Raw genomic sequence first — 13,138 nt, forward strand, 5'->3', positions numbered from 1 at the left:
TTCTCTTGTTCTCTTTCAACCGCTCAGAGAAAGGAGTGTATGATGGGAAGACTATCAGAGGTGGGTTGCCTTTTGTACTTGAGGGTGGCTAGATTTGTCTTTATTGTTGTGTTAATATACACTTTTTTAAATAACTAAATAGGCTGTAAATTTATTAGCATAAAGGCTTTTGTGGGACATAAGAAGTTTTGATCCTAAGTGACATAATTTTGAGGTATTTAACTTAAGCATCCAGCTTAGTTTTATGTTAATTTAGCCTAGTTCAATTGTTTATTATTTAGTTAAGGTTTTTTGTACCAAGCCAAGATGAATTCTTGTTTGCTGCTTACTGACTTGTCTGAGAATGAGGTAGAGTAGTAGAATATTGTTTATAGTTTACTGTAAATTACTAGGATATGAATATGATGTAATACTATATGCTGATACTACTCTGAGCCAATACAATAGACCATGAGTTAGTAATGTATACTTTTGTCACTGATTTAGCTATTTATTTAGTTACCTCTTCATTTAAGGACAAAGAAAAAGAAGCCTACTGGCACTCAAAGACTATTGAGATTTTAAACAAGCTTCAGAAGGTTTGCAGCGGAGGAAGGAACAAGGCATGACTCAGTAAATTGAGGATGTGATAGAACGAGCAGTGTGGATGAGCCTTCTGAGCTCTTTAAATGGTAGTTAACTGTTGAGCCTTTTGGAGATGGTTCCCATGGTTATAGGACAGTTCTTCCAAGTGCTCTGTCAGTGGGTAGTGATGATCTCTGCCAATATGAGGCTGACCTCATTGGCATCAGATCAGTCAGTAAACTAACAGATGTCATTCTTTCCACCCTTAGTTTATAAGGAAAGTACAGAAACTAGCACAAGTATGAAACAATCCTTTCTTCATAGCCTCTCCAGATTTCTTGTAGTTGGCAATTCAGAGACTTTGAGGCATAGGTTATACCTGCAATTTAACTACAAGTGAACTTAAACATTTTGAAATTTTGATACCACTTTAAGGTAACATACTCTTGGCTCCTACAACATCTAGAGCTGAAATTCACAACTGAATGATTTTTTTTACTTTTGAGGGAGTACAGAAAGTACTTTAAAACTTCTGTCTTAATTCATGTGCCTCATAGTCTGAATATCATGAAAAGTAGCTAATAACAATTCTCCAATCACCATTCCGTTATTAGTGATAGATATTAATAAGATCACCGTTTTATTAAGTTTTATGTCCTATTTTTAGTAACTTTTCTGTTTCGTACCATGAAAGATTTGAAAGTATACTGACTACTGCTGCTGTACTGCTTCTATAATGTTTTATAGTTTTCACTCCAGTTTTTCACAGTTGTGTGTGTTTTGCATATCTGAGAGATGTGGTTTTCTTTCATCTTCCTGGGGTTTTTTTTTCATGTGGTGTTTTTCTGAGATGACATGGTTGGGATAAAAAACAATCAACAATGAAGCCTAAATGGGTAACTTTATAGGTTACTGGGCATTGCCATTTCCATTTTTCTAAAAGCTAGTTTGTGTTTTAAGCACAACTCTCTGGTAATGGCTGATTTTTCTGCTACCAGTCCTCTGCTGTTCTACACTATGTTGGTTTCCCTGGTAGCAGTTGCCAAATTAAAGTTTGTGCAAGGACCATATAAGCACAGCTTTAAAAGCTGGGCAGATTTCCTTCTCACTGTATAGTCTTCAGAACGTTTCCAAAGTATCTGGTTCTGATAATGAAACCTTTTCACACTAGGTTTTACTTAACAGCTTACAGCCTGCAAGATAAAGAAGAGGATCAGAAACTTTAGGGAATCGAAGGACCATTTACAAGGAGGATGTGTCTGATGTGTCAAGAACTATTTCCAGGACTTGCTATTTTCTGTTTTTCCTGGCTTCATGTCTTACATGTCTAATTGCTTTCAAATATCCAAGAGCAAATCTCTGTGGAAATTTTAAAGATTATTGTAATGAAAGAGAAGGAAAAAATTTTGTTGGACCTTCGGGATAGAGCATCATAGAAGGTCATTTGTGTAACTTGATTCATCACAAAAATGCCACTCTTTTGAGGAAAGGAGAGTTGGTTACTTGGTTGTCTTGAATGGAAGTGCATTCATAACTTACTGATAGTTAGAAACTTTTGCTTACTTTCTTACCACATGTTCAGATGTGAGAAGTAGGTTTTCCTTGGTAATATACTAGTTCAATTATCTCGTTTCTTAGCAGTATGAACCACTTCAAATGAGAAGTGAGCAGCTGTTCAGTAATGCAACCTTCAAACAAAAATTTGTACTGCAAGTGCACCTAGTGGGTACTTGACTTGTAATTAAATTTCTAATGCTCTTTGCTCTATGAGGCATTTTAAACATAGTTAACTGTTTGAACTCAGTTATGTTGTCTTCTTCCATCTTTTTTTAGAATGAGTGTGGAGCTTCCTGCCTTATTGTTCCAAATTAAATATTAAAGTGGATTATGCTTTGTAGGCAGAAACTAAAGTTGACTGTGAGGTTGAATATCAATAACATTTCAAAGATGAAATGATGAGCAACATAAACTGCTTAAACTAGACAGAGCAATGTCAGTTTTAACTTCTTTTATCTCTGGTTGTTTTTATTCCCTTCAGAATGAAGCAGTGTTTTATTAGAACTAAATAAATGAATTGAGTACAAAACAAACTCAATTTTATTGTGCTGAGAACCAGATCTCTGATCTTATTTTGTAATAGTAAGCTGTTACTGACACTACAATTAGAAATACATATACGTACTTGAGCAGAACTAGGATTTGAAAACACATTCTAGTTTTTGCATAAAATTAGAACTAGCTTTGTGGGAGAGTCTCTCTTTACAGAAACTCCAACCTCTTCCAGTTATCTGTGCTGTCAAAGTTAGGAATGCAGAACTGATCTTTGAAAACCTCAAATGATAGCAAAAGTGAAATTTGAAAACGCCCTTGCTAATATCTCCAAGGTGAATTAAAGTCTGGAGGTGGGACAAGTGCTGAAGTAATTGGTTATCCTGTTTTTAATAGTTATGATTACAGTTGTGATACAGCATTAAATGTTCCAATATCATATTGTGAGTGTATTATTCTGAAATACTGCTTCCAAGATTTCAGTGGTATGATTGTTATCTGTATTTTTTGAATCATATAGGGACTTCTGTGAGAGCATTCATTATTCTTGGAGACCTTTTTCTTTGATCACTATCTCTAGTCTAGGGAAGAATATTGCCTTCTGCAACTGGTCATCTTTTAGATACTGCTTTTAAGCTAGTTGTGTGCATATATTACTGCCATTGAAATGATGTGTGCTACAAGTAGTAGTCCAAAAAATGATTTTACAACTAGTTGACATCCAGGAGAATTTTGTATATTGTCATAGTGTCCCTTAGTTTCTTCCATTTGTATTCAAAATCGTCAATTTGTGTTTTTAATAGCTGGATAAAGCAAAACTTGTGTAACACTTTCAGTGATTTGAAACTGTTAAATGGCTTACATTACAGTTCATCAGAATAGCAACAGTTACTCACCAGAGGGAATTTCCTTGCCAGTTCCATGAAAGTATCAGAAGGACAAAAGTGTTATATAATTTGTCTTCCACATAGAGGAGTATCCCTTCTATGGCCATTTACATTACAAGCAATTTTTCATTTTCAATACTAAATATGGGAATGTTGTTGCTGCCATGCGTCTTTAAAACTACTTGGAGTCAAAATTACCTATAAATGAAGGAGCCTAAATTTCTTTAGGTGAAAACAGGTTTGTTTTAGGGAAAACAAACATTCTGAAAGAATTTGAGTCAGCCACATAATGCTTCCACTGAACTTCCTTCTGGGAAGGAGTTCTTTACTGTTCTGCAAAGAGCAACAAGGTTGTAATACTGCCAGGTAACCTTGTGCTCTGGGAATTGATCAGGTGAGTTTTACTTTTGACATTCGGTGTAGCAAAGGGTAGAATAGTTACTTTGGCTTAAGCAAATTAGTTTTAGAATTTACTGCTAGGAATCTAAACTTACACAGCACGTCAAAAATGTATCACTACTCTTAATTGTGTTCTTCTTTTTCACAATGAAGTGTGATAAGTTTTATGCCCTAATTTGAATAAGGTGTGCTAAGCTATAAAATATACTGTCATGTAAAAGCATACAACTATTTTCTGAAGTAGAATTTTGAATATGTATGTACTTGTTTAATATTAATGTTTGTATCTGTGTACAGAAAACATAGAAACAATGTGGGACCAAGCAAACCTATTTCTCAGCCACGAAGAAATATTGTAGGCTGCAGGATACAGCATGGATGGAAAGAAGGGAGTGGACCTGTAACACAATGGAAGGGCACAGTTCTTGATCAAGTTCCTGTAAATCCCTCGCTGTATCTCATAAAGTATGATGGATTTGATTGTGTATATGGACTAGAACTTCACAAAGATGAAAGAGTGTCAGCTCTTGAAGTTCTTCCAGACAGAGTTGGTAAGTGTTTAGGGTTTTTCTCCTAAATAAATACACATATTGGCTGACATTTATCACTAAATGTTTTCCACTAATCCCTGCAGACTTCCCCCAATATAACGTGACCATGTAAATGTTACTGTTCAATTTAATTTTTGTTTCATGGCAGGTAATCTAAATGCTTTAATTATTTTTTTCTATTCCACGAAGTTTTGATGATGTGAGTTAGTGCATTTGCTGTCTTCTGTCTTTAAATAGTAGGCAGAACATTCTTTAGATTAACATTGATATTTCTGTTAAAATTTCAACTCTAAGCCATCTAGACTATATTGTCTATTTTGTGGGTCTAACAGTAATAAGGTCACATTTTTTCTTGTACTACCCCCATGTACTTATAATAATGGCAGGAAGACATTTTCTAAGTGAATTAACCTGATTAGTAATAATGCTTTTTCTTTTTCAGAATTAGCACTGGATTATTAAACTGCAGGTTTTTCAATCTACCAAGTTTGATATCTACTCAAGTAAACACTAGTTTGTAAACAGAAAAAGCTGTTGCTTCTTCTAACTGCAAAGGAGTTGGTAGCAGTCTGTAGGGTGGCATTAGGAGGAACCAAACCCCAAAGTTCAATTAACAAAATCATAGAACTGTTCTGAGCTATGCCTTTTGTTTCTCCTGTCTGCCTCTCCCTGTCCAGTGCCTAGTTAAAGTTCAGAGTCTCTGCTGCTGTAGCCTTGACTGATCTCTCATTAGCTTGCATTATGATTGTTTATTCACAGGGAGTACAGTAATTTGTTATTTTAACAATGTTCTGAAGTTCTGTAGTTCTGCAGCAGTAGTAAACTCTCTGGAATGAACAGTTCGTTCTGTGTATGAATTTACTAACTGACGATCAGATTTGTGCATTGATCAGCATAAAGATAATTTTTTACAAAGATATATATCTGTGCTTTTGAATGAATTTATGAAATGCTGTCATTTCAGCTTCGTCTCGAATTAGTGATGCCCACCTGGCAGACACAATGATTGGTAAAGCTGTGGAACATATGTTTGAGACAGAGGATGGCTCAAAAGATGAGTGGAGGGGGATGGTTTTGGCTCGAGCTCCTATTATGAACACATGGTTTTATATTACCTACGAGAAAGATCCTGTCTTGTACATGTACCAGCTCTTAGATGATTATAAAGAAGGTGACCTTCGCATTATGCCTGATTCAAGTAAGTAGGCCAGTTACTGTTTCCTTCTGGCAGCTTTTCTTATTAAAGATTTAGCTGTGGTTTATTTATGGACAGGAGAGCTGACAAACAAGCATCATGTTCATTATTCCCTTCAGGTTTTTTTTTGAGGTATCACAGCTAACAAATGTAGTAGTACAAGACAGAACATAAGAACATCTGTGTTAACTGCTGAAATATTTAACTTTTCTTAGCAATGACATATGCAGGGAAATACTTCTTCATAATTATTCTTAATTCTGCTGAAAATATGGGTGTACTACTGTGGAAGACTTTATGTTTGGGTTTTTTAGTGGAAACTGACAAACCAGAAGTCTTTCAATGTTGTTTTCTTATGGACATATCACGTCTTACGGAGTTGGCTCTTGATTTGTGTCTCTGAAGCAGTTCTTGTGGGAATGAATAATATTTTGGGTCCAAGTAATACAGTAAGAACAATGTCACTGAGCTATGTGTCTTCAGTGTGAAAAACTTCTTCAGTAGTTGCTTGTGGAAAAGAAGTACTCATTTTTTGAAAATTTATTTTCTCTCACATTTTGTAACAGTAGCAAGAAAAAGATTTCAGCATATTAGGGATATTTTGAATGGGAAGTCTCCTTTCTTCTTCAGGACTTCCATTAATTTAGAAGGATTTTCACAGAATCAGTATTGTTCTAGAGATTTAGATAGTCAATACAAAAAAAGAAGGGGGGAAGCTTATAAAGAATACTTTGGGTTTACTTCTCCTGTGTAACAAAACAGCCTTTCTGACAGAAGCCATCTGGGATTTAAAGAAAATTAATTGTAACTAAGACACATGCAAAGCATTATGTAGTCAACCACTACAGTTACCCAATTAATGATCGGTTGAGTTCGAGATAGTCTTCTTTCAGAGGCACCACTGGTAACGATCTACTGGCACAATAAAAAAGTGGCACTTATTTGCATAACCTCTGTGTTAATGATCTATGTTTAGATTACCCTCTTCTCTCCACCTAGCAAAAAGCAACATCTCTGGTACTTTTAAAGAATGAACCACGGATGTTAATGGCAAAAAAGTGACCTTTCTCTTCTTAAAGAAATAAAGCAAGCTCTTTCAGATTTGAATGTTACAATAACTTGTTCTTTGTCTTAAGCACTAAAAAGGACTAGGAATATATTTTAAGTCTGCTTTTCTGTCTTCCACCTTGAGGGTAGGAAAGTCTTACATGCTTTCTTTCCATTTAAAAACTAGTTGCTTTTAGTGCACTTTACCCTCTGTGCTCACCACAAGATTATTGACTGCTTACTGATTTTCTAAACACTTCTAAGTATTTGCTTCCTTCCCTGAATGTGAATGCTTTCCAGTTATTTTGAATTATGTCCTTGAGTCAACAATTGGATGTTACTATTTTGGAGTAGTATTTTTCAAATCAGATTTTAGAATATCTGCGAGTACTTCTGTTAATTTGGTGGAACTTGCCATAATATTATAAATAAAATTTCTGGGGTACTGTCTCTTCTCAAATACAGGTTCTGAACATGCAAGGAGACCAAATAATAGATAACCTTTTTTCTTTCTAAGGGGAAAGTGTATTGCTGGATCTGATCCTAAAACTTTGCCTACACTTCTAAGTGAAAATGCAGGAATTGAACTTGCATCTTTGCCAAGAAAACCTCTTCATGTAAAACTGATACTAAGAGGATAATAACTATGTGTGACAATGCATTTATAGAGGAACTGAAACACAAATTAAAAAAGAAACTTCTTATGTTCATGGAAGAATTTTTAAGCAAGCCAATCAATTCATTCTCTGTTGTGTTTTTTTTTTCTCCTTTGAGAGTTCTTTCACAGCTCTCAAAACTGAAAATAAAATGGGTAGAATCTGTAAGGGACTCTTAATGCAAACTTGGAACAAGGTCATTAATTTAAAAGCTTATGATTTCCAGAATAAAAGCCACATCAGATCTTACAATTGCTTTAGATAGTTTTTCAGTGGAATACAAACTACAGGTTTATCTAAATCAGGAACCAAAGAAGAGGAGCTGAGAAAGATGATGTGGTTAGCTTCCGTAAAGTACTTTTTACCCTTTATTCTGCTTGTTCTGTGATTGGCTTGTAGCCGATCACTTGGCATGTTACAATCACACTGTTCATTATTCGGATTTAGCATAGGGATTGTCTGGGTAGGTTTTGCCAGAGAGGAAAATAATACAATCAGACTTTACCAATAGCATTATTCAAATATGGAGTCAAAAGCCCCTTTTAATAACAAGTTTACACCTACTACCATTTCAGAAAATATGCTTTTGTTGCAGTCCCATACATGCATTAAACGTTTGAATAACGTGTGTGGAAAGAGAGAAGTTAAGTTAGGCTAGCTTTCTGCTAAGGAGGTCCAATGCCTTTTTCTGCTCATGGCTTAAATTAGTTGTCTACAGACATTTTCTACAACTTGTGCATAAATCTTCCTGTCACAGATTTACTTCTCTTACTAATCAAACTGCTATTTTTGTCTTAATAAAACTGAAGACAGTATTGCTTGAAATTTTTTTCTGCTACTACTTTCTAGAAGCATGGCAATTGTTAGGTGCTTGTCTGAACTAAATTTATTAATCTGTTTACAACTTTTCATTGTTTTGTATGAGTTTTAAAGAAGACTCTGCAGTTCTCTTCCATATTGCAAAATTTTGTTAATGTCTACTAAAGCACACTGGGTTTATGTTACAGATGATTCACCTCCTGCAGAACGGGAACCGGGTGAAGTTGTGGACAGCCTGGTAGGCAAACAAGTGGAATATGCCAAAGAAGATGGCTCGAAAAGGACTGGCATGGTCATTCATCAAGTTGAAGCCAAACCATCTGTCTATTTCATCAAGTTTGATGATGATTTCCATATTTATGTCTACGATTTGGTGAAGACATCCTAGACGTCCTCATGAACTTTTGCCAAATTTGTGGAACTATTAAATGTAAAATTTGTAGACACAAAGACTTGACTGCTTTCCAGTTTAACGAAAGCTTAAATGTCCCTGCGAACCCACAATCTCTGCCAGCAAAACTGTTTTGTTCTGAGTAATACAAACATGACACATTTTGTGTAAGAGAACTCCTTTTCTTGAAGGAAGTTAATATGTTAGGGCAGGAGGGAGTTAAAAGCAAAGAACAGCTGCAAATTCAAGCTGTGTAAAGTTGATCTAGTATTGTAATCATTAAATTTTTTCATAGATTTTGACTTTTTCTTCAATCTTGCACTCACTTGTTCAACTGCCACATGCAAGTGTAGTTTGATATTTTGATACGCCTTCTTTTGTAACATTAAATTTAATTTCTTGGATACTGGCAGTCCTTGTTTTCAGGGTTGGGACAGAGGTGACTTCTGTGAAAGGTTTAAACAGTTTGTGTAGCATCAAGGAGTACCTAACCCATGTAACATCAATCTGCTGTGTTTCTACACTTTATTTCAAATTTAGCTTTTTAAGAACTTTCAGTGTGTGGAAATGCTTGTGCATTTTTTGCTAGTCACAGGGCAGTAGGATATTGTGTTTGGATTATGCACCTTTCAGTGAAGAGGCTTTAAACTATGAAATTACATTTAATCTGTATAACCACTTAATTAGAATATGCAGGTTAATGGCCCATATTTACAAGTTGTAGGAACCAGTAAAATACATGCAACAAGACTGCCTTCAATCCTATATGTTGTACTTCTTTCTTTCTTTGTTATACACATTTCTTAGCAAAACCCAAGTGCTTGGTGCCACAACTTTAACAGTACATATGCTATTTCAGACAACTTTAGACTACGCATTGGCATCAGTAGTCTCTCATTTAATATCAAAACCTAGCAACCTGAATTGTTTGTGTGTGGACTTAGAAGCCTAACAGTAGTTAATATTTTACATGGCAAATACAATCTCACGCCAGGAGAGTGGGAGGGGGTGTCCTTTTACAGTGAAGATGTAACTTTAGAGAAGGAGAAGCATTTGTTGCCTTCTGCTCAGTCTGTTGCATTACTTTGTGTTGGTTTACTTTTAATCATTTTGGTTCAAGAAGGCATCTTCCCAGTTTATTTTTTTTCTGGCTTTTCCACATAAGGAGTGTCTGGACAAATCTACAGTTTAAACCTGTTGTTGCCTTTTGTGGTGTACATTGTACTTGCTTTGAGGTATGCTGTTAACTTGAATTTCATTCTATGAACACTAGAGTTCTGCATGCCAGTGGTGTACTATCTAATGGAAGCTATAGGCAGTCTCAGTGGTTCAGTCATCTGCATTAGATTGTGGATGTAAATAGCAGCCCACAACTGCAAAATCCTTTCATGGTTATAATCTTGCAAGGTAGTTGTAAATGAAAAATAGGGTTTGTTAAGTGTGGCAGCTTTTAAAAATAACAGAATTGGAACAACAATCCAGCACAGCAACAAGGTTGTCATGTTACATTAAGGCAGAGCTCCGCAGGAACTGCTTCACAGAAGTACAGCATGTGAAGGCAGTTAACACTTGTTGATGGAAGGAACAAATACCCTGATATCCAACCGTGTGCCATTAGTGGAAGAATGCAGGAGAGGTGCTGTTAATCAGAGGACAGAGGTGCAGATTACCTCTGTTGTGGGTATTCTTGATATTGAAGACTCAGTGGTTTAAGCCCCTTTCTGTCCATTTTTTTGCCTGATTTCATATTTTAGCCTTAAGGCTTGTGCCTCATTATGCTGTTGAATGGTAATAAATATTCTCCGTATAAATACGATACCTTAATTCTTTGTCCATTGCTACTATATTGCATTATGTCCAGTATTTCATCATGGGCAACCAAAGGCAGGCTATTGTCTTTCAGTGAATAGCTTCTCAATGCAGTCCTTATGCAGTAAGTACCTGAGTCGTAAATGTTTCTTGTGTTTGAACAAAGTGAGCAGATTTGCAACACAGTGTTTTCATCCTGCAGATCTGTTGTGTTTTCTATTGACTCTTAAGAGTCCTGCATGTAAATCTCAAAGCTGAGCCTGGCTCCATGAGCCCAAGTCGATATTTGTGGCACAGGAATGAGTGAGTGTATTAATTATACACGAGATACATGAATAACCTAGTACACTGAACTTGGGGCTATATATCTGAGGAATAAGAGGTTTGTTTTGGAATATCTGAGGTTTAGGTCTACTGGAACACTTTTAGCATTAGGCTTGCATTTGTGGGTTTTCTGCAAGCCTATTGAATACACTATGTATTCTGACAATTAGAGTATAATCTACAAACTGTAAATTTCACGGTTGTTTTTCGATGTCCCCGTTGTCTGTTGCGTGAGTATTTTCTTTTCACTTTTTTTCTTTTTTTTTTTTTTTTTGATAGCTTAAACCACCGTTTTGAGGCTTGAGACTAATTCCACTCCCTGCCCATCTGCTTTGGGCTTTGTTTTAGGCTCATGTTTCAGATCTGCATGCAGTGCTTGCGTTACCCTGGTAACTAAATGTTGGTTCCTTGTTATAGGGGTTCAACATTACTTTCCAAAATCACATAAGGCTTGTGATGGCACAAGCCATGGATCTTTGTATAGAAGTTATTCACCTTTCACATTTACCTGCTGTAGTATTGTTGTATATTGTGTGTGTGCGTGTGTGTGATGTCAGGCTGCCATGTAAAACTTCTTAAAAGGGAAAAAAAAAAAACCAACTTAAATGCAGACCATCCTTTTTTGCATGCTTAGAGGGTTAGAACATTCAATGTAACAAACTAAAGTTGCATGTTAAAATGTTTAGGTTTTTGTTTTGTTCTGTTTTTATTTTGTGTTCAGTTTTTTGTGAATTTGCTTATTGTGCTGTTTTAATGGTTGTTAGTAGGATTAAATGCACCGGTGAGACGAGCATAGTGCCAACGGAAGGTAATTTTCCAGTTGTATGTGTCATACAGCATTTGAAGGGACCATGTATTCTGTTAAAGAAAAAATAAAATTCCAGTTGAATAGCAGAACACTACATTCTTCTTCTTTCTTTTGAGTGCCAAACCCTAAACTATGTTGGAGTAGAGATGGGGAAAACCCTTTTTGTCACAATAGGTAGAAGCATTATTGAAATAGATTGTTTAAACATAGGGGCTTTATGTTCAGAGAGAATTTACTAGTTGTGTCAGGGAAAAGATTATGGTAAAAACAGTTTCTGGTTCCTTGAAAATGCTGTGCTTTTTGTATTTTACATCATTAGTGCAATTTGGATGGTTCTTGGTATGTGTATAGTTCAGAGGTCTTCGTGTTCACATTTTTAAATTAGGTAGTGAATTCATCTTTAGAGCTTGGTTTCTTTATTTTTATTTTATTTTGAACAATGTAGACAGTTCCCTGTTCTCTGCATTTAGAAGTATAAACACTTTAAATCTGTTACTTAATTCTGTAAGTAATTTTTATAATTATGATGTAACTCTATCCTTAAAACATTTAAAATAAACCCTTTATGTGCAACTTACGCCTGTAAACTTTGTTCTCATGAGCAAAATGTAGTGATGTCATTTCAGATTATGAAGAAGCAATTTCTTCATTTTTCTGATTGAAATGATTTATTATTTTAATGTTGAGCCATGTATGCTGGTATAATACTTGCCCTATGAAATATGTTTGCTTGCAAAGCCAAATCTTTATTCTTTTTTCCTAATAAGTGCTGGTAAGATGGAACTTGGCTAAGGTTAAAGCATACTGTTAAATTGTATTTAACTAAACACAGAAAACTCCCCTCCAGGGGCTGTAGCAGGTCTGTGAGGTGTCTCTATTTCCAGAGCACACTAAATATGTCAGCAGTGGGGAACAGTGCAGAAGCATTTGGCATTGTTTTGGTGATACATTCATTTGCTTTGAATTAAAACAATTTAAAATTTAATGAAGTGTATTTTACTGGTGATAAAAAACAAAGTTGATGCAAATTGGAGGTGATGAGCAGAGAAGGTAACATCACCATGTTGTAGATTTTCTAAAGTCCTGTAAGTTGTTGTGAAGACTTGATGTGGTTAAATTACTAAAGCAAACTTCCCACGTTGAACAGATTTTCTTTATTACTACCTCTTTTCTGATAATAAATGGTGCATGGCACTTAAAGGACATGGTAGAGTGGTGGACTTTGTAGTGTTAGGTTAACGGTTGGACTCAATGATCTGAAGGATCTCTTCATCCTAAATGATTCTGTGATTCTACAACATGTTTTTGTCACCAAGCTCATTTAGTTGTATACTGAAGAACATGGAGTATGCCAGCATACATACCCAAGCCTCTTCGCTTAGTTCAGCTTCCAGTTCATTGTATCCCATTGCCTCTGACACTTCTCCCATTAAAGATTTATATTGTGTACATCTGTGATAAGGGAGTGTCTAAGACATTGCTGTAGCAGGAGTATCCCCTGCAAAAAGCAGGTGTTTATCTCTGTGACCTGGCTGTTAAATCATAGTTAAAAATAGATACACTAACGTGTTGTGACTAACACCTGAACCTGTTCTGTATTGCCGCTGATAAACCAACCTCAGTTTGGTGGCAGCTTCCT

The 13,138-nt window shown here is 35.7% G+C and overlaps 1 protein-coding gene across 2 annotated transcripts in view; it reads left to right on the forward strand.

Moving 5' to 3' along the window:
* Positions 1 to 11,979, forward strand: part of SPIN1 (spindlin 1) — a 65,361-nt gene extending 53,382 nt beyond the window's left edge. For both annotated transcript variants that reach the window (XM_082301373.1, XM_082301374.1), the window contains exons 4-6: positions 4,197 to 4,450; positions 5,415 to 5,648; positions 8,356 to 11,979. In XM_082301373.1, the coding sequence (XP_082157499.1) occupies positions 4,197 to 4,450; positions 5,415 to 5,648; positions 8,356 to 8,555 (688 nt within the window). In that variant the 3' untranslated portion in view covers positions 8,556 to 11,979. The remainder of the gene's footprint in view (positions 1 to 4,196; positions 4,451 to 5,414; positions 5,649 to 8,355) is intronic.
* The last annotated feature ends 1,159 nt before the right edge of the window (positions 11,980 to 13,138 follow it).

Source organism: Coloeus monedula, assembly GCF_965178545.1.
Source record: "Coloeus monedula genome assembly, chromosome: Z".
NCBI classification, from domain to species: Eukaryota; Metazoa; Chordata; class Aves; order Passeriformes; family Corvidae; genus Coloeus; species Coloeus monedula.